We start from the raw sequence: 22,936 nt of genomic DNA, 5'->3' as shown, positions 1-22,936 counted from the left end.
AGTAAATTTATAAATGTTGGGAAGTGGGAATTGTTGATCTTTAAAAGGAGAGGCCCGAGGCCTCGGAGGGAGGGGGAACGGACCTGGGAGCCCCTTACAAATTGGCTGAATCCTGAGAGTTAAATTGTTAATTTTTTTTTTTGATCTGTTGTGTAATTGTTTTTTCTCTCTCTCTCCCTTTTAAGTTTAAGATTGACTTGTATAGTTTAATGGTCCCGCAATATGATTTTTTTAGGTATTCCATTTGTCCTGTGTTAAGATACTCCTGCAGCCCCTGGGGGGGAGGGATCGGTGGGGGGTGGGGGAATAATTTTGGAAAAATGTGGGGAATGGCAAAGATATAACGCATGATGTTCTTTGCTATTTTGTTTTTTTTTCTTTTGGAGTTTGTTCTTATGTCATTTTCCCAATAAAAATATTTACAGTCTCTGAACATACTTAGGGAGGAAGTGAGATATTTGCACCCGCTGCCTTTGAGTATGATGGGATGGGCTGCCCTATGTGGAACTGGAAGGAAAGCCGCAAATGGTGTTGGAAGAACACTCTGTAAAATGTTGTCAGTTTGTTACAAAACTAGTATGTACCTAGTATAAGGCTTCCAACAGCTAGGTTTCTACTGGGCCTCTCTATTGGTGGCGATTAATAACTGTGCCCTTGCTAATATTTATACACCAGTGGTAATGTTAGACAGAATGGTAATTGGGGGGGGGCATCATACAGGCAACTACCTACAATGGGGATGGATATGGGAACCTGGAAGCACCGATTAACAAAGTAGTTCTGGAACGGGATTATTTAAAGATCAAGGTGACCCCATTGTAGATAGGAGAATTGCTAGGAGATTTCACATGATTGATGGTGTTCAGGGGTTAGGAACCATGTAGGTATATTCATACTGGGAGAAACTGTGGGTACAGAGGGGGGTGAATGAGTACTTCTAGCTGCAGGAGGAATATTGACTGCAGTCAACACAATATGTCACATATTTAAAAGTGAAACATGCAATGAACACACATAAGATGGACAGGAAAGGGATACTAAAACCATTGCCATTCAAGAACAGGATTCTTAAGAGAGCCTGTGAAGAAGGGTTGTTACTGATTTATCCGCATCGCCGCGGAGGTTTTTCCCGCTGTGCGCGGCATTTTCAAAAATCCTGCGTAACGTGACAAAGCCAGCTCGTCATCCGCGCAGCGCAGGTAACGCCCATGACGAGCTGGCTTTGTCATTAGCGTCTAAGGGGTTAAAAAACGTTCATAAGTAACACCCCGAATTCCTGTAAGGACTCACAAACAAATGGAAAAGGGATTTGGGACCGCTAGAAGACACTGAGTGACAAAATGCATTGAAACATTGTAATAAGGTGGCAATTCAGGATCATTTTCGTTTTATACAACTTAAGATGTTACACATGGCATACTACTATAGGATCCAGCTATAAAGATAGGGTTGGTCCCATGTAGTGGGCCCCTTCAATATATATTAACAAGGAGTGTACCCTTCTACTCACTAAATTGAGCTGTAGAGTGCAGCATAGTTTTGGGATGAGTGTATACACCGAAGGGCCTAGACACTCAAATACACATTACATAATTGTGTACGATCCTGTAACAAAGAACAGACTGACACCTGCAAAGATATAAGCTGACCCTATGTACACGGGACTAATGGGAGCAAAAAGGGACATTATAAGGGGCAGGGGGAAATTCGATAAGACCCACTAAAGCAAGACGGCAACCAAGGAAGTATTACTGAATTATATTGAATATTGATTTATATAGCGCGATTGCTGCCCAGTGGGCGTCCAAGCGCTGTATGTCCTTCCATAGCACCCAATCCTCGAACCACCAGCAACTGGACATTCGAAAACATGTGCACAATGGATGTTTTCATCTATTCCTTCACACCTTCCACTAGAACCCATTCTACTGTGAAACTTGCTCTCTACCCACATTTAAAAGCCCATCTCTTAACTGTGAATCGTCAACACTGCGACAACAAACGCACCCACATCATTTCAGTCCGTGCCATCATCATACACTTAAATTGTCCATTAATATTAATGTTTTATACTGGCTGTACATGATGTAGTGCATCGACTAATGACCACAATTTTCAGTTGCAGGCTTTTCCATTTTCCCAACCGAACTATTATTTTACTCCAATAGTAATGTCTCCATCTGACCAATCTTGGCATTCAAATTCCACAATATCCGACTCAACAATGCAAATAATATCAAACATCACAACATAGCCTCAGTGGCATGGCCTCTGGGAAAAGCCAAAGTCCCAACTCCAATGTGACATATTAGGACTAAGACACAGGTCAGGAGACGCTTGTATTAGACATATTTAATTACTAGAACTGCAAGGCTGACCATACTTGGTCGGTTCAATTGGGAAACAGGACATGGACAAAAAGTCTGTCATTGCATCATTCTACTTTTTGAAAGTACAAAAATGGCTAGTTTACGTACAGCACCCAATACTTTCGGGTTGTATTAGCAAGGCAAAGACAATGCAGGCTTTGGTCTCTAGTCGACATTCAAACCACGCTCAAATGAGCGACTAGGCCCCACCAATTGAAGAAAATACCAGCGCCACGCCAAAACACGTTTCTGCTCAATGTCTGCCAAACTGGGCAGAGGTAATCCTAGGAGAGAAACAAAAATGGGAGTCCTAACTCTTTGACGGAGTGCACGATTAAAGTACCAATCCTCCTTATTGCCTAGTGAAAGGACGGGGCTCCTTAAAGTGGAAGCAGTAAGCAAGGACACCGTTTTATCCTGCTGCAGTTTTTTCTGAAAGAAACAGGTCATCGGACGATGGGCTTGACATTGCTAGATTGGTCGCCATCGCGGCTAGTGAAGAAACTGACCTCCAAGTAGTACGAAAATTTGAACTAGACACTGCAAGCCATTTATCAGGAGAAACAATATTAAGCCTTGGACATATTGTATTACAAATGCTAAAGTAGTTCACTTTATTACCTTTTTAATGACCTATTAGCTTCACCGTCGTGACCAGGGTCATTGCCGGATTCGTGTGCTGCTTCATAATGCTTAAAAAGTTCTTCAGCGGATCCATGCGATATCATGCACAGGGGGCAAATGAAGCCCTAATGCAAAACAATCAAAAAGTACGGATTAGTCAAAGCACAGCATTTTTACATCACATGCACTAACCTGACAATACTAAAAAAAGAAAACGGAGACAAAAAATGACTATATTTAAGAACATTTTAATCCAAAAGTCCTCGCCAAAGAAGTCTTCACATGGATTGTTTTGATTGCACAAGAATTTCAATGCCAGTAATGCCATAGTCCATAAATTAAGCAAATATTAAAGAAGCACACAGATTGACAAACATTTTCTGATTCAGAAAGGGCAGTTTTGCTCTGACAAACAATGCCCTAATTACTTGGGGTACAAAAGGGGGTGGCGATGGACGGAGCATCTGAACCAATCAATCACTTACACCCAGTAAACATCTGTGTTTGATCCATCAACGTTCTTTAGCCCACTCTGCCACCCCAGTTCAGACATGGCCATATGCAAATCAGTCTGACCCTGTGCCTCATGGGAACAGTCCAGCCCGAAATGCCAAGCCATGCCTTCCCTGAACCCAAGTAATTCCCTAATTACTTGGGTTCTCTCAGCCAAACTGAGTAATGTTCAAATCCACATCACTGGGTAAGTGATAACTCGACAGCTATCACTAAATAGAAAGAAAAATAAAAAATTAATGTGCATGAATCATCATAAAAAGGAGTCAGGCCTAGAGTTCCTCATCCATATTACCTGCACTCCCAACCGAAGCTTCACGAACCCTTTAGCAACTTTGGTCACATTGGTACGGTTATTTATCAAGTGTTTATTAGACTTTGGGACCCTAGCTAGGTTATCAAGGGTGCAATGCAGTCAGCAGACAGATTCTCATTATATCGCAGCTCTTATAAATGCTTCTTTGAGTATGCCAGGGCTCCTATTAGGTCATGGTTTGGATATTTGCAAGGTTCTGATTAGGTCACCTGTCTGCTTAAACATGATTCTTAACACACAAGTGGTCTATTTGTGTCAAATATTTGAATATTCACAGGCTTTACATATAGACCCATTTCTGCAGGCTCTAGAACGGGGCTAATTTAGTGACTATAGCAGGGTTCCGAATATGACAGTTCTTTCATTAGGCCATTAGTCTGTTTACAACAGGGTTCGGGATAAATCATGGTTCTAAATGAATTGTTTATTGATTTCACTTACTTTCTTACTTTAGTTTCTCAGGAAGAGTGTTGTGAAAGCCTATAACAGATTTACGTTTAAGCTTTCACTCAATTCCGCAAACCTTTACTGTAAGCAAACCCATACTATACTCTCCATTTCACCATATAGTGTAATTTCTGGAGATATCACTACAGCTCACTGCATCTCAGTCCATGGTTTGTCATAACTGAGTTTTATCAATGACTTTAGATTTACATTGTACATGTAAATTTGCTCTGAAAGATCTGGTCACAGTGAAAATGTTATGCCTTCATTTGCACCGATGGAAGGATTAACTCGTGAACATTTTCGTGTGAGCACATCTATTCACATGGCTGAAATGCCGTGCAAATTGGCACAATCGCAAACTTAAATGTTTAAGGTTATGCCTCAACTCCTTCGTATACTGGAAAAGACTGGATATTAACACCTGAGAGGAAGGAATAAAAGGTTTTGCAGCGTGGGAAAAGATTTCTCATTAAAGGATGGGAGTGTAGGGAAAGCAAAAAAGAAAAGAAAAAAAAACAAAAAACAGAACAATGTACTCTCACTCAGCAGATTTTCAAAGGCAAATACTCATGAAAATAAATTTAAAACATAAGTCTGCTAGGTGTTTGACTGGAAACCTGAAGCTGTTACGAGTTCCCATTCCTACTTTTGTTAACTCTAAGGAATTCCTGAAAGTTGTACATCTGCAACCATGCAAGATGTTTGGAGTGCACTTTTGTGACTTTCTTTAAGAATTGGAACCTTAATATATTATTTTTTAAGAGATAGTCGTAATAGATTTACACGGATTCTCATTCAAACAGGTTTTATTTAATGATGCATTAGGAAACGGTATTTCAAGTTGTCCTTTAAAATTGTGTGATACATTCGCAAAACTGTCTAACTTTTGTCTGCTTTTTCAAGTTGCTAATATTTTTTTCAGGTAAATTTTATTTTGAAAGCAAGCAGTTTCAGGATTACATAGCAACACAGTCTTCCACTTTCGACTGTATTTTTCCATGTCGCAAATATTTCTTGGGTAGATTTTATGTTGAAAGAAAATAATCTTTAATCTTGCTTCCATTTATAGGTCGAGCTTAACGGCAGCGTGTAAGCGCTGCTCGCTCTGTGAGGCATGCTGTATTAGGGTATGCACTGGAAACCCCACCCACTCATATTTGTCATTGGCTTTTGTCATTGTACTTCTTAAATGCTGGCTTCTGATTCTTAAATAGGCTTCTTAGTTCCTCCTTGGTACCGCCTTGTCTACATTTGTTAACGCCTATAACGCCTTTTACTAGGCTTGTTACATGGTCTGTATTATAAGTAGGTGAGCACTATTTTGTTTTATACACTGATGGAGACAATGGCGGCAGTTTTTTTTGTATTTGCATGCCGAGCGCATTTTTTAAAATTAACTTTAATAATGAGCGTGGCGCCCGCTTCAGGAATACCGGGCGCTTTTTTTTTTTTTAAACTTTCACAATAAGCGTGGTGCCCGCTTCATGGATACTGCGCTGAGGTCACAGGACCCAATATGCTGACAGGAGTAGCTGCCGATTCTTTGCTGCCCATTCCCTCAGCCAGTCCACGCTCTCCTCCTATATTGCCAGCCTCCCTCCTTCGCATAAGGGTGTGGGGCTTAGATGGTGCTGCAGTGTCCTGTGCTCACTGTCCCAGAGAACAACGTCATGTGCCCCTTCCTGGGTGACATCCTTGTTAGTGAACACTCCCCTGCATATTTTAGAAACCAGCATTTGTAATACAATATTTTGAATTAACGGCATTGTAAATGACAATTCCTTTTAGTCAGGGTTTTAAAAGAAAAAACTGCAAAAATAAAAGGCATTGCCGTTTACAATATCAATAGGTCAAAGTTTCTAAAATGTGAGACCCATTACATGCAAAAGCTTGTTCTGAATGCGTTTGCGTAAAATCAAGAAGCACCTTTATAAAAAGGCTCACATTTTTATGTTTTGGAAACATAGGTACACATTCCTATATTGGAACCACAGGCTATAACACAAATTGAACGAACAAAGGCTTTGAAATAATTAATCATATACACAGTTCTGAACAACCTACCTCGTATAATATAAAAAAAGTTTTTACCAGCTGACATTCTTCTTCATTAAAACTATATTGTGCTGCTGTAAACTGGCAGCCAAAGGGTTTGTCCTGCAGGGGGTTGAGACTGCTTGTCCAATGGACAAAGATGAAGGCTTGTTTCCCTGGACTTAAAAAAAAATAAAATAAGGAATTCAGGAATTCCTCACCCTTAGTTCTTTTGGGGTTCTATAACCTACCCATACTTGAATGGCCTCCTCTGCCCCCGTGGCCAGTCTATCACACATCTTCAATGAAAAGTATCAGAAGGTCAGAAAGGATGTAGGAGAAAAGAGAACAACCTGTTATAGGAACGATTTGTAGCAAAGCTTAGACTTGCCTGCATATTGTCTCATTAAGGTCATGGTTTTCCCAATGATTAACCAATCTAACCCCCTGCTGGCTGCCTCTGGTCTTGCAACTGAGTTTTCCTTTCATTTCCCCACCCTCCTGAATTCTGACCAACCATATCTGCTACCTAGTTGTCTAGGAGGCCACAGAGGGAGATCAATGAAAAGGAGAATGCTAAAGTGATTCTGGCATTTTACTGACCTCTGCTGGTCGTTTTCTAACAAGAATGTTAAATAGAGGCTGTTGCCAGAAAAATTTAAAAAAAGAAAGTCCCTCAGCAGAAAGCAATTCCGCTGATCGTTTTCTATCAAGACGGTTAAATACAGGCAGTTGAACAGAAAAAAAGTCTCTACGTGGATGCAGACAAGTCCTTGGGCTGACCTCCAGAGCCCACAAAGTACATACAGATATAAGTATACTCAAGTATATTCAAGTGGTCTTAAATGCTCGAACTAAAACTATATAAATTCACTGGAAAAATTAAAGTTTACAGGGACGTTATAGTTAGGCTCAGGTTTCACTCTTACAAAACCAGTAAAAAACAGCAGTTCTAGTTAGCTGAGCTAACTATAACTCGCGCTCACCTGTAATACACTGCTTATGACCTCAATTATTACATCACTAGTTACATGGTCCGTGACATTACTAATGGCATCACTGACATCTAAAATTACATGATCCAAAGAATCACCGACGCAATCACTCACGCCCCCATAGAACCTTTCATACACCCACTCCCACATAGCCATTCACAAACCCATTCACATATCGATACCTGTAGTTACACACCCACTCAGTCATAGATCTACACACTCATCCAGTCACTCACCCATACAGCAACTGATACGCCCACTCACTAATACAGCCACTATTTCCACCCATAGAGCCACTCTCACACTGAGTCAGTCACCCATAGAACTACTGACACACCTAGTCACTCACCCATACAGTCACACAGCCACTTACCCATACAGATGCACGCATGCCCACACACTTACTCATACAGATACCAACACACACTCACTCCCCTATACAGTCATTAACACCAGCACATATTCACCCACACAGCCACTTATATTCACTCTCTCACCCATACGGTCACTCTGAGGAAATATAAAATTTTAAGGTCAGATATGTTCCCTAACGTGTACCCCACCGTCTCCATGTACGAGCTTAAAGTGCATGTAACTTCCCTCCTGTGCCAGCTATGAAGACGCAAATACATTTGCGTCCAACGTTAACATGTCCTCTTTCAGATCCGCCATGAATGGATCGATAATTCAGTTCCTAAGTATGCCTTGCCAACGTCTTTTTATGGTGCACTCTCACGTTTTCCCTAGTCTTGCAGGGCTAGGCCCTGATTCCTGCCATCGAGCGTTTCTGTTTTCTGCCTCCTGAAGAGCTGCAGCGTGGGATGTCTCCCTGACCTCTGTCCTACTCCCTGCGCGGCGAGCGGTGCCCGGCTCGGCCTGCTTGCCTGCCAAAGACAGTATTTTGCCTTCAAGTTATCAGTATAGCCGAGTTCAGCTCCTCGAAAACACATTCCAGTCTAGCAGAATAGATAAACATTTCCCCGGCTGCAGAGCAAAGGGCCCGGCCTCTCTGTCTCCATGCAAGTAATTCATTGCTCCTGTTACCATGGTAGGCCCATGGCCCATGGCCCTCGCATTACACGCAGACACGTAGACACATATGCACTCAGTATAGAATAGCCTCTGCCCGAGAGACCTTTCCTTCTAGATAATATAGTTCCTCAAACACAAGATATCAGATATGATTTAGGAACGAGTTGATCTGACATGCCAGACTTCTGTCTCTCCCCTCTAGGGCTAAATGTCAAGTCCCCTGCACCCTCCAGCCTTACGTCAGTCACACGTCATGCTGCTGCGCGCGCATCCTTGCCACAGATTTCTGCTGACACTGCACGATTCCACTAGGTATCCACCCACTTGTGTCACTTTTATGTGACGTTTCTAGCACACGCCTCTGTGTACGCCCTAGTGCACGCCTTTCTGATTACGTATTGCTACGCACATGTGTTCTTATCTCGTTTTTCTCAGCTGTTACGCCTTCTGTATTGATCACCATTCTGTGCATTAACTATAAAAGTTATGTTCTGTCAATAAAGTATGCTCTATCCCTTCCTGATCCTTTATGGTGAAAGGAACATGATATCCTGGTTCGAACCATTCCATTTTATGGAATAAAACCCACTTTGAAACTCAGCTGCCACGGACTTTGTGTCTCTTTATTTCCGATTGAGTTATTATTATTGAACTTTACCGCATAGAAATTCCGACGGTAAATAACTATTTACCACATAATTTTGGCGCCTGAATAGGGACCCCTCCCCCACCCCACGCGCCGGTAGGTGCGTTGCAGGCTTTGCCCCCTGCCCCAGCCAAGACGGACAATTACGCGTACCCGCAGGATTTCCTGTATCTCCCTCAGGCCTACGGAGGTGACTGAGACTGCGATTAGCACCCAGACGAGGCGGTGAGGAGTGCGGAGGATCCCGACCAGAGCCCAGCCAAAGAGAACAAGGTCCGAGGTATCTAGAGGCCCACCAGTTCCGAAGTACCTACGTCACGAGTCGAGTCGAGTCCAGTCCAGTCCGGTCCAGTCCAGTCGAGTTTCCGAGGCCTTCCGTTCCGTGCTTCCCGGTGAGTACCGTTGCTGGGGACGCATCTAGACGGGTGCATTACTATGTATCCGGTAAAGACGGGTTTGGGTACACAGACCCAGTCTGCACTGTTTTAGCGGTGTATCTGTACTGTTTAGCAGTATATCAAGAAATTCAGACATTCAAGGGTTCGATTTTTGTTCTCGTTTTAGAGTTCAAGGGTAGTCAATATGTGTTCAAAATGTTTTATGTGATTAATGTCCTGGTATGAGTGACTGTTTGATATACAATACTGTGTTTCTGTGTTAGAAGTGTGTTCAGGTTCAAGTAAGTATCAAGTACCGAATATCAAGATGCCGTTGTTCAGCAAATTAAGACAGATAGGAACTAGGAAAGGGATACTAGAGGAAGCGATTCCTGTCCCACCTAGGGACACTCCCGGAAATTTTATGTACCACAAACATGGCTTCGAGGCCATATTGTACCTAGATTTATGGGCCGATTATACTAAGCATCTGGAAGAGAAATATAGATGGCCCGTTACAGGGACATGGGATGCAGATTGCATCATGAGAGTAGAAGAAGCGCTATGGAAAAAGAAAGCCAGACAATCTCAGAAAGATGCCATAGAATTGTGGCGTAAAGAATCGCATAAACGAACAGAAAAAGAATTCAGAAAAGCCGAGAAACATAGGGAGGATCCAGAAAAAGCCCGAGAAAATGAATTAGTAGAGGAAGGTATACGAGTCAAAGCAGAGCAAGTAGACAGACAGCGAAATACTCTTGCGAATGGTATGTATCCTCTTTTGGCCGAGGGTTTACCTAAGGCCACCCCGGAAGTACCGAAAGATCTGCCCCCTCCATTAGTTCCTACTAAAGTACGCCACAAGACCGCAAAGGACATATTCCTTTCTTCCTATTTAGACGACGTAGCTCCCGCATATACAAATCCACGTGCCCAGGCGCCACCTGCTGATGGCACCCCGCCCCGAAATGACCAACCACTTCCGCAACAACAAACTCCTCCTCCCGTTCCACATCCTGCGCCTGTTCCCCCAGCCCCAGCCCTTCCTGCACCTATTATTCCTGGCATTAATCCACTAAATGCTTCTTCATAAATTGCTTGATAAGAGACCAAGATAGGCCTGGTGTAGACAAAGAAGAAATGAACGCACTTAACAAATGGGGTCAGAATATAGCAGACGGAAAGCATGATAAACAGAGTTGTATAGAAAACATGTACAAAAGGATCCGAAAAGCAGTAATTAAAATACACGAAAGAAGACAGCCTGAAATAGGAATAGATTCAGACAAGAATGAATCCTCGGGGGAAGAGGAGCAACCCGAGACCACAGCACAAACATTGCAATTACCAGCTAAAGAAATGATAGCATATGTAGGTAAGGGAAGACCCTTTAATAATACAATGCGTCCGGTCCGTCCAGAAAGTAAGAGAGTGTTTCAAGCAGCCATGTCAAATCCAAGGACTCCTGAACATTTGTTTCAGGCTACCGATAAAATACTTCAAGATCGAATGGGGTACCATGTACTCAATTCCATGGATGAACAAGAACTAGCCCGGTCCGCCGTACAATGGGCTGACAATTCCAGTACATATAATGATGATGCAGTAGCTCAGACGTTTTTGAGCCTTTCCCCTGATGAACAAAAATTAGCTAGTGTATACATGATTCAGCATCTCATTACGTTGTTTAAAAGCCAACATTCTGATCCAGGTCCCTTACCGGATATATTGGTAGAACTGCTCTCTAATAGATGGAGAGGTCTAGGTACCGATCTGATAAAAGTAATTCTAGAACAGAGAATGGGAGGTGGGAGATAAAAAGATTAACTGGACCGAAATAGAAGACGAGGAAAATGGTCGTACTCCAGGGTTAGGCCTTGGGGAAAAAGCTAAAGCATTACCAGGATTAATTGTACAAGTACTGCCAAGATTATTGACAACGAAAAAGGAAGACTGGGATGCAATCTCAGCCTGTAAACAGAAACACGATGAAGACACTAGTGATTATTATTCTAGATTCGAGAAATGTTTTATTATCAATAGCGGCCTGAAACCAAGTAGCGAGTCATACCCGCACCTCTTTGTAACCAAATTAGTCGAGAATTCCCTGCCCCAGGTTAAGAACCGTGTATATAAAGTCGAGAGTACATGGCAAGCAAACTCACCATCCCAAATGTTGCAAATGTTACAGTACCACCAGAACAGAATTAGAGAAGAACAAGATCACGAACAAAGGCGTATGAAAGACACGAAAATGAAAATGCTAGTTGCTCAGTCAGTCCCAGCTGACGGTCAGAAAAGGGGTATGACACAGTCTAATAATTCGGCGGCTCCCGTTAAAGGGACATGCAACTACTGTAAACAGCCAGGCCACTATGTAAATGAATGTGCCGTCCTGAAACACAACATATCCACAGGTAAAACTAAAGAGAGACCCCGTCAGCCCAGACAAGACCAGATCCAACAACAGGTCCAGCAACATGTTCCACAGAACACCGAGCCAATGCATGCTCCCCAACAGACAGTACAGACAGTAGCGGTACCACAGCCACAGCCTATTGCCGTGGCACAGCAAGTTTCACAACAGATGTACCAGTATGCACAATCTGATTACCCCGATTACCAGCGATACACATGAAACAGCCTAGAGAGGGAAGTTGGCTTGCCTCTTATTGAAATTCTTGTAGATCAAGAGGGTCCTTATGTACATAGTCAAGTATTAGGAAAGGATAGAAAGTTTCTGATTGACACAGGGGCAAGTCGAACAACGATAAGTCACAATGAGGTTCCAGGGGCACCCCTCTCAGGCTCACAGAATGTTTCCCTTGGTTTTTCAGGACAGCCTATTGTTAACGAAGTATCGAAACCTGTTCCCCTAGCAGTTGGTCCATTGTCACGCACTACAGACTTATTACTCACGAAGTCATGTCCAGAAAACTTGTTAGGTATCAAGACACTGAAGGCTCTAGGAGCGGTCACATGTTGTTCTCCGGAAGGAGTTAGACTAGGAGTTAGACTATTTCTGCGTGATTTTAAAGGTCACTATGTGTTACGAGATTTTGATGACAGATTGAAAAATATACCAAAGCATTTGTGGGTGAAAGGCCCAACTGATGTAGGTTGTATGCACATTACACCGTGTTACACTCAAACCAGGTGTCGTTCTGCCCCGAATCCGACAATACAAGTTACCAACTGATGCTGTAGTGGCTTTACTGGAAATCATTGAAGAGCTCATTGCACAGGGAGTGGTTGTCGAAACCGACTCCAATCTATGTAATTTCCCTATCATTCCGATTCTTAAACGTACTGACCCAAATGCACCACCAGTACCCTGTGGTCCCTGACATCTCATCCTTATTGACTGCTATTGATTCAGAGGCGACGTTCTTTACTGTAATAGACCTCAAGAACGCCTTCTTCAGTGTCCCCATTGATCCGGAAAGCCAATATCTCTTCGGATTCTGTTTAAATGGCCGAAGCTTCAAATTTGCACGCGCACCTCAAGGATTCACAGAAAGCCCCAGCATCTACAGCCAAGCATTGAAAAGACAACTTGACAGTATTCAAATGCCGTAGCGAACCTGAATGTGAACACGCATCACTGACAGTCTTACATTTTCTGGCTGACAAAGGACACAAGGTTTCCCCTTCAAAGTTACAATTCTGTGTTCAGCAAGTGGTGTACCTTGGGCACTTGCTGTCCAAGAGGGGGAGACAGCTAACACCTGACCGCATCGAGTTAATTGCACACTTACCGCAACCCACGACACAAAAGGAAGTGCGGGCCTTCATAGGCCTCACCTCTTACTGCAGGCAATGGATTCCCCAGTACGCATTTCTAGCCAAGCCCCTTATACAGTTGACAACACAGGAGGCAGCGACTTCGACTGTCCTCCCTTGGACTCAGGAACACACACAGGCTTTTGAAGAATTAAAGAAAGCATTATGTCAAGCACCAGTTTTAGCAACACCATGTTACAGCAAACCTTTTACACTCTTTGTTACAGAACGTGATGGTACAGCGTTGTCTGTCCTCACACAAGATCAAGCAGGTTCACATAAGCCTTGTGCTTATTTTTCAAGTACATTAGACCCAGTAGCCCAGGCTCTGCCTGCGTGCTTGAAATCAGTTGCAGCAACAGCCTTAGCAATCCGACAAAGTGATTCCATAGTGTTAGGACATCCCCTGACAGTACAAGTTCCACACTCTGTGGAAGTTCTTTTAAACCGAACACAGACTCAACACTTGACTATAGCACGACTGACAGGTTATGAACTGACATTGTTCCAACCACACATAGAAATCAGACGCTGTAACATACTCAATCCTGCCACACTGTTACCTTCGAACATTACAGATCCAGCTCCACATGACTGTATAGAAATCATTAATGCAGTAACAAAGCCCCGACGAGACTTAACAGATGTTGCACTGACTAACCCAGACCTGACACTTTACGTGGATGGTTCATGTATGAGAACAAGCACAGGAGAATTAGTGGCCGCATATGCAGTGACCACTGAAACTGAAGTCAAAGAAACACACCGTATTGATACATTGTCTGCTCAAGCTGCAGAGCTTATTGCTCTGACCCGAGCCTGTATAATAGCCAAAAACAGGAATGTTAACATATACACAGATTCACGTTATGCCTTTGGAGTCGTACACGACTTCGGTGTCCTCTGGCAGGAAAGAGGTTTCTTGACCTCTCACGGAGCCAAAATACAACATGGTCCCCTCATTCAAGCACTGTTAGAAGCAATACATCTGCCTTCAGCCATAGCCATCATGAAATGTAAAGCACATACTAAAGTTACCGATACCATTTCCCAGGGTAACGACCTGGCAGATCAAACCGCGAAACACACAGCTCTGACTCATACATCTGCAGCTGACATGACAAAGACAATAGTTCCGACACATTGCATGACATTTAAGGATCCCGCACTAGATGTAATTGACATACAGACACATGCTACTCCAGACGAAATAAAGAAATGGACTGAACTAGGAGGGGTCCAGACAGATCAGGGATGGATGACGAAGGGAAAAGCCACATGGTTTCTCCCCGACTCTATGGTTCAAGTTATGATTAACACTGCACATAGTCCAGCACATCTGGGAGAAAAAGCCATGTTAGACAGTTTACAGAATCTCTGGTACAACAAACATTTACGAGCAGCAGCAAAACAGAAAGTGCGTACTTGCATGATCTGTTGTCAGTTCCATCCAGGCAAAAGTATTCCCGTAGAGCAAGGTGGATTCAATCCTCCTGATTACCCTTTTGAAGTCCTCCAGATGGATTATATCCAGATGGAACGATGTCGAGGATTCAAATATGTCCTCGTAGTTGTCTGTGCACTTTCCCGTTGGACAGAAGCATATCCAGTCCCAGATTACACTGCTCCGACCACTGCCAAGCAGCTGGTTCGCGAATTCTTCCCACGGTACGGTTTGCCTCGTGTCGTGTACTCAGATAACGGCCAGCCATTCTCATCCGAATTAATGAAGCAGGTTTCACTCTTGCTAGGATATCAATGGAAATTCCACTGCGTCCGACATCCCGAGGCAGCAGGTCTCGTGGAACGCCACAATCAAACACTAAAAACACGCCTTGCTAAAATATGTGCCGAGAAAGGGGTCGACTGGATAGTCGCCTTGCCAGTTGCATTATTTTACATGAGAATGGTGGTTGCACACTCGAGAACAGGGCTATCCCCGTATGAGGTGGTCTTCGGTAGGCCACCAAATATGTGGGGGGACGCCCATACCAAGAAAAATAACTGATGTTGATAGTAATATGTTGACAGATTACCTTGCCTCCTTGATGTCTGCACTACAATCATGTCGTTCACAGGTAGCTGCAGCCTTTCCCGACAACACCGAGGTAAAGCCGCACGAGATTACACCGGGAACCTTCGTCTTTGTGCGCAATTTCGACAGGAAAAGTCCGCTGGAGCCCCGCTGGCAGGAGCCGAAGCTCGTCTTATTGACAACGAGGACGGCCGTGAAACTTGAGGGCCGCAAAGGATGGGTCCATATGAGTCACGTTAAGAAACTTTACGGATCACCGCTAGAGACTGACTCTTCCTCCCCCTCTAAGGACTGCCCAGATTCCAGTGACTCTAAACTCCCTCTGGTAGAGAAAACTCCTCAACAAGAATATCGTTCAAAGCTGAGGTCTAGCAAGTCAGACAGTTTAATTGTTTAAGTCCTCCCCTAGGTGAATCGGTTAGACAGTTTCTGACATGTATCCGTTAGACCCCAATAGAGAGAGATAGACAGAAACAGTTCAAGAAACGAGAATATTGTAAATCTCTTCGTAGCCACTGTATAGTGACATTATTGATTATGTTTTTTCTGAGTCTTACGATTATTGCTGCAAGTATTCTGTTACATATGTATTTCCCTCTCTCCATACATGCACATTTCTTTTCAAACAGCACTGTCGAGCATACTTTCAGTGAACTACCCCCTCATGAGTTGTCTTAACGACTTGCGCTGCGCAACAATACTTTTATCAGTATGTTACATCATTCTCATCAGACCAGCAATGCTACCAATTGTTGGATATGTGGTCGACTTCCTCCCTATCAGAAATACAAGGGAGTCTTGCCTCTCTTCCCGTACCCGTTCACACATAATGGTTCCTGTGGTGCATGGTTTAGTTTAATAAATTCCTTAGACTCTGAGTCCATAGTTTACCAAGGCAGTTGGATATGGGGAAATCTGAACACAGTTCTGCATAAGGCATGTTACCCTAACAAGGAGGGTCTCCCGCAAAGGACAGGGACCGATCTAGAAAATGAAGTATATGGATTAGGTAATTATACACTCAACCTCATGATTCTAAATGTTCAGTCTGATACAGGACCAGACTTAGCCTCTATGTCAGTATTACCCGTTAAAGGCGAATTATGTGTCAGAAAGAATGGTTCAGTACCTCTAGGTCATAGTAAATGTACTACTGTGATCGAATTCAGTGATAAAGGCAAGTCTACATTCAAAGCTACCCGCCATTCCTATTTCATTTGTGGTCATACAGCCTATATACGTTTGCCACTAGATTGGGATGGGACATGTTATATTGCATTCCTTCTGCCACCTGTTTTTCTAGCTCCACCTGATTATCATAGAAATTCCCGACTAGTACCTAACAGACACCAGAGAGATCTCCCGCTTGTCGACTATACTGAAACGGCATGGGAACGATACACAGATTTCAATAAAGGTTTCTTTCCCTATTTAGGTGCTGTCTTTAATAGTAAATCTATACGTCACTTAACCAGAACCCTCGAAGCAGTAGTGAATGAAACTACTTCCGCCCTAGGTAACTTGACCGAGGAACAGTCTGCTATGAGACTTGTCGTTCTTCAAAATCGTCTCGTCCTTGACGTCATCCTGGCCGATAGGGGCGGGGCCTGTAAAGTCCTCGGATCGAGCTGCTGTGTTTTCATTCCTAATAATGCACCGTCAGTATATAAAGCCATTACACGTCTCCATAAGATTGCAAGTCAGATACACCAGAATCCAGGTACTTGGACTTGGTCCGGTTGGTTCTGGAGCGTGTTGTCAGCCTGGGGTTGGAAAGTCCTATCCTTCCTCGGAATAGCCCTTCTCATAGTATTCAGTTGTTGCCTGTGTATACAATGTGGGCCGGCGATTTGCGGCCTGTGCGCCACATCCTGTTTTCCTCATCCAAGTCCACGTCCTAAATCCCGTCTAAAGAAGGAAGAGCAAATGATGTTATATGAACAAATAGATGGACTAATGAGGATTGATGTATCATGAAGGGTCCGTAGGGAACAAGGAGGGAATGAGGAAATATAAAATTTTAAGGTCAGATATGTTCACTAACGTGTACCCCACAGTCTCCATGTACGAGCTTAAAGTGCATGTAACTTCCCTCCTGTGCCAGCTATGAAGACGCAAATACATTTGCGTCCAACGTTAACATGTCCTCTTTCAGATCCGCCATGAATGGATCGATAATTCAGTTCCTAAGTATGCCTTGCCAACGTCTTTTTATGGTGCACTCTCACGTTTTCCCTAGTCTTGCAGGGCTAGGCCCTGATTCCTGCCATCGAGCCTTTCTGTTTTCTGCCTCCTGAAGAGCTGCAGCGTGGGATGTCTCCCTGACCTCTGTCCTACTCCCTGCGCGGCGAGCGGTGCCCGGCTCGGCCTGCTTGCCTGCCAAAGACAGTATTTTGCCTTCAAGTTATCAGTATAGCCGAGTTCAGCTCCTCGAAAACACATTCCAGTCTAGCAGAATAGATAAACATTTCCCCGGCTGCAGAGCAAAGGGCCCGGCCTCTCTGTCTCCATGCAAGTAATTCATTGCTCCTGTTACCATGGTAGGCCCATGGCCCATGGCCCTCGCATTACACGCAGACACGTAGACACATATTCACTCAGTATAGAATAGCCTCTGCCCGAGAGACCTTTCCTTCTAGATAATATAGTTCCTCAAACACAAGATATCAGATATGATTTAGGAACGAGTTGATCTGACATGCCAGACTTCTGTCTCTCCCCTCTAGGGCTAAATGTCAAGTCCCCTGCACCCTCCAGCCTTACGTCAGTCACACGTCATGCTGCTGCGCGCGCATCCTTGCCACAGATTTCTGCTGACACTGCACGATTCCACTAGGTATCCACCCACTTGTGTCACTTTTATGTGACGTTTCTAGCACACGCCTCTGTGTACGCCCTAGTGCACGCCTTTCTGATTACGTATTGCTACGCACATGTGTTCTTATCTCGTTTTTCTCAGCTGTTACGCCTTCTGTATTGATCACCATTCTGTGCATTAACTATAAAAGTTATGTTCTGTCAATAAAGTATGCTCTATCCCTTCCTGATCCTTTATGGTGAAAGGAACATGATATCCTGGTTCGAACCATTCCATTTTATGGAATAAAACCCACTTTGAAACTCAGCTGCCACGGACTTTGTGTCTCTTTATTTCCGATTGAGTTATTATTATTGAACTTTACCGCATAGAAATTCCGACGGTAAATAACTATTTACCACAACTCATATACTCCATCACTCACCTATAATGCCCAGTTACTCACCCATATAGTACGAACACACCCACTTACCCACACAGCCATACACAAACTCATTCACCCATACAGCTACTGACTCACTTATCCATACAAGCAGTCACACATATCCTCACCCACACAGGCACTCAGACAACTATACAGGTACTCAGTCAACGAAACACTCACCAATACAGCTACTCACATACCTACTCACATACCCACTCACACACCCATTCAGCCACTTAGACACCAACTGACAGACTGATACAGGCATCCACACAACCAGACACTCACCCATACATTCACGGAGACACCTAATCACTCGCATATACAGTCAGTCACACACCCACTGAATCATTCATACAGTCACTCATACACCCTCTCTAAATGATACAATTTAATTTCCTCCATACAACAAGCCTTACACCAGTCAGACTGGAGGACTAACAAGTCATCATCCCCCATATGCTCACTTTGCAAGCAGAAAAGACCCATTTCTTCTATGTGGCCTAGAAATGCTCAGTGATTCAACAATATTGAGGGTAAATATTCATCAGCTTTACTCGTGTGCTGGGCACAACGGTAGACCCATCCTCCCAGGGTTGCCTTGGTGGGAACAATCAATGATTTGGGGGAAACTTGTGGTAACTGAACCTTACTGGGGATTGGCCCAGTACTCGCTAAGATCGAACTCGTAAAGCGCTAGAGCTCACCAATGGTCCCGCCTCTGTCAGCTTGGAAAATTGTCTCTTCAAGTCTAGCACACAAGTCCATGGCGATCTACAGAGCCAGGAGATGTCAGCGGAAGCATGCAAGGGTGTGGGGGGAAATGGTAGGAATACTGTAGACGTTAAGGTGTCTAGATGGGGGTTTGTACAAGCTATTTACCTTCTCTGTTTTGGAAATGTTGGGTGTGTGCTTGTTTAAAACCAATAAGACTTTTTTATTTTAAAAAAACACAATTACACATTGAGTTATGAAAGTTGCCAAACATAAACTTGTACCTGGCTAATAAAATGCTGTTCCCTTCTCAGATAAAATATATGGTGGTGATCTAAATATCAGTACTTTATCCTTCAAATAAGATTTCATTCAAGGACCCATACTTTCAGAAAACAGTTACCCCATGCTTTAGATATCCAAGTCAAAGTAACACATCCTGCCCTCTTAACAGGAACCCTTAGAGCCTTTTCCACAAACACAGAAAGCTGCTGTACATCAGGATTCAAGTTTTGTGAAGAAATCCTCAATAAAACTCATATTATTTGCTGTAATAACACAAAGTGTCAGGACGCAATGGCTTGCGACCTTTGGGCGAGGTCCATTTCTCCTCTATGTTATTTGAACTTGACAGTGTGGCCCAGATGGTGGTTCACATCAGATAATTTACTACTGCTGAGTTCCGCATCAGTGTACAGATTCTCTTTGTCCCATCACTGATTCCATACTTCCCAGTCCTGTCATGAGGGAAGCCAGACTTCACTCGGTATGCCACAATTTCCTATTTTGTCTACTGTTCATAGTCTTCTGATATTTTAAAATGAGCCAGTTTGTTTGTGAAGATGGGAGATTACATAATGAAAGAACAAGTTCACCCTCGGGTACCACAGGAGCTCCTAGGCGGTGCATTCTATCCACCAGTAGTAATGGTTATGTTGCCAGATTTCAATCAAAATTAAACTGCAGAGCAATGCTGAAAGGGTGTGACTTTTTGTTGGCCTTCTGAAACTTTACCAAAGCTAACACGGACTAGTCACTTTTTTATATATAATCACAATTTTTTCATGCCGCCATAGTTTCAGCGTTCACAGCTACCATAAATTCTGCCGTTGTTGATTCAGATTTGTATTTATGGAGTGATTTAACAAGGGCATAAAAGCCCATTCTACTTAGGCTGCTTCCAAGTATACAAGGCAGGTGAGCTTACTATTTTCGATAGGCTACCTCTAAAGTGTGAGGAAAGGGACTAGAAAAACTGGATAGCTGTGTGGAATTAGACTAATTTTAGTTAGCCGTCGTTTGATCCTATTTTCAGGTGCAAGGCTAAAAGGAAGGATGGTATGGGATGTGCAGGAGCATTCTTTCTGGCAAGGATCTGGTCTCCCAGACAGTAACCCGCCATATGCTTGGATCTCTAAGAATTTGCTTGTTATGCGTGCGCCTCTATGGTTAAAAGAATACTCCTGCTCTTCATAATAAAGCTGCTTCAGTTCTACTTACATCTCTGTCCCTTCCACCACCTTTCTGCTTCCTAGGAACACAGGCTTTCATTGTACATTTCCACTACTGATACTCCCTAATAGGTCAGGTTGCCTCAGTTCAACCACACTTAGGCAGGATGCTGCATGACTTTACCACCATCTTGCTAATCATCATGGGAAAGTTGCAAGCGGTGGAGAAACTACTGTAAAAATTAGAAACCAGGGCATACACTTTAATTTCATGGGGAATTACCTGGCAATAATACTACTGGTTTGCCTTAAGGGAACATCAGCCAACCTGGGGCAAGGCCTGTCAGGAAAAATGCATAAACCAGAAGGAAGTTAACTGGGAATATTGAACCTCACTATCGAAACATATTTTTTCAAATATGCAAACACAAAAAACACACTTTCAACAGTGGACAATTCCAGGAGTATTTTACCAGTGCAGACGCAAATGCCAAGACAGTACAAAACTAAACACTAAATTACCTCAGAAGATCCATCATTGTTCACTTCCGCCACATTTCCTGGCGTGGCATTTGAATCTAAATCGGAGCTCTGTGATCCTGATCTCCCTGGAGTCTGAAACACAAAAAGAAAACTACATTTGTATTTGATTACCTGGAAGTGTATGTGTGTGTGTGTGTATAGAGTTTTAGATTTAACTTATATTGTTATTGCAGCAGCCCATAGTAAAAAAAGTTAAGACTCGGAAGGTACACTTTACAACGGAATTTGCCGAATGAAAAATATTTTGTAGCACTTGTGTGCGAGAGCTGTGATCTACCTTGAGACCTTAAAGAATCACAAAATTGACAATTCTCTTCCACGGCTGCTTGATCTGTGAGCATGAGAAAACAGCAGTGCAGTGACCTTCTCATTGCTCCATGCTATTTCTGCTGCCCTTAATGCTAACTCTGCCTATTCTTATTGTTGTCTGCAACATGCCAACAGTGTACCTCCAGCTGCTAAACAATGGAAACAGTGCGACCATGGGGGATCCTCAATTTCTCCACACACTCTGAAAAGACCAATGGGAATTAAGATGTAGGAAACAGAGAAAAGGCAGCAACTGAGGAAAAGAATAAATATAGTCTCGCGGAAGTCAGGCAACTAAGAGGAATTGTGGAGCTTAAAAGAAATTGAGGGCACTTGAAAGAAAAAAAAAACATGAGAGAAACCAGATATGTGGCTGTTTTTTGGTTATATAGATTAGAGGAAAACCGTATTGAGACTGGAAGCACAGTTGGGAGGACAGTGGACGAAGAGATGTGAAAAGTACAGTGTGGTGGAGGGATGGTTGGATCCGAGGACCCAGAAGAAGAGGGAACTATAAGATCACGTGGAGGAGGGAAAGAGTACAGAGCATGCAGAAGAATAGGAAAATAGACTGGGGGAGGTTAGGCCCGGCATCCTTGGCATGACTCTCCCCCTGACGTATTAACTTCAACTATCCTGTTTTCGGACTGTTTTCTGCTGGCTTTAGGACTACGCACTTAACCACTGCAAACCAGTGCCAAAGTGCAAATGCCCTCTCCTTTAAACATGGTAGAATTGGCTTACACCCATTCGCATATTCAGTTTACTTACATGTCCCTAGTAAAATGGTACTATATGCGCCCAAGTTCTGCAAACTAAATGAGACTAGTGGGCCTGCAGCTCAGATTTTGCCACCAATTTAAGTAGCCCTTCAAACCTGTCTTAGATGTGCCATTACAGCCGGTGTGTGCAGTTTTTAAACTGCCATTTTTACATGGCAAAGTAAACCTCTTCATTATGTAGAAGTCACCTTAGGGAAGCCCCCGACCCTCTCATTTACATTTTCTTTCCACTACTGCAAGGTCTGCCTCTCCCATAGGATACCACCGGGGTAACCTTTTTACATTTAACAAGCTGAAACTTCTGAATGGAAGCCCTCTCTAAATGTGGAGTTGGATTTTTAGTCACAATTCTGAAAATGCGACTTGAAGAAAGTTCAACACGCTATGTTAGAGCAACCTAGTAAACCCCCAAGCGACTGGGTTTGAACATAAACACACAACAGAATCCTCTTAAGGAGGAATTTTATATTTAGTAATTTGTTTAAGGGAAAGCAGTATAGAATATATCTGCTCTTCTTATTACCATATAAAAGGAATTGCAATTCAACAATATGTTGTATCAGATATGCAGAGTACTATATGTACAAATATCAAATACAATTTATTAATTACAAATGGCTATTAGGCAAAAATGGGAGAACTATTAATGATAAAGAGTTCAAAAACACAAAAAGTAAATAAGTTGCACTTTCCCGTTATAACGCACAGATCATAAAGTTCA

At 43.1% G+C, this 22,936-nt stretch overlaps 1 protein-coding gene across 1 annotated transcript in view; it reads right to left on the bottom strand.

Annotated features, from left to right (window-relative positions):
* EEA1 (early endosome antigen 1) overlaps positions 1–22,936 on the bottom strand; it is a 641,400-nt gene that overhangs the window by 555,620 nt on the left and 62,844 nt on the right. Inside the window, exons 2-3 of the mRNA XM_086919279.1 lie at positions 21,104–21,196; positions 2,991–3,118 (exon numbers count right to left, since the gene is read on the bottom strand). Coding sequence (XP_086775405.1) covers positions 2,991–3,118; positions 21,104–21,196 — 221 coding nt within the window. The remainder of the gene's footprint in view (positions 1–2,990; positions 3,119–21,103; positions 21,197–22,936) is intronic.

This window comes from Lissotriton vulgaris, chromosome 1_1, assembly GCF_964263255.1.
Source record: "Lissotriton vulgaris chromosome 1_1, aLisVul1.2, whole genome shotgun sequence".
NCBI lineage: Eukaryota > Metazoa > Chordata > Amphibia > Caudata > Salamandridae > Lissotriton > Lissotriton vulgaris.
The sequence above is the reverse complement of the archived record's forward strand: the minus strand, read 5'-3'. Positions and strand labels throughout refer to the sequence as shown.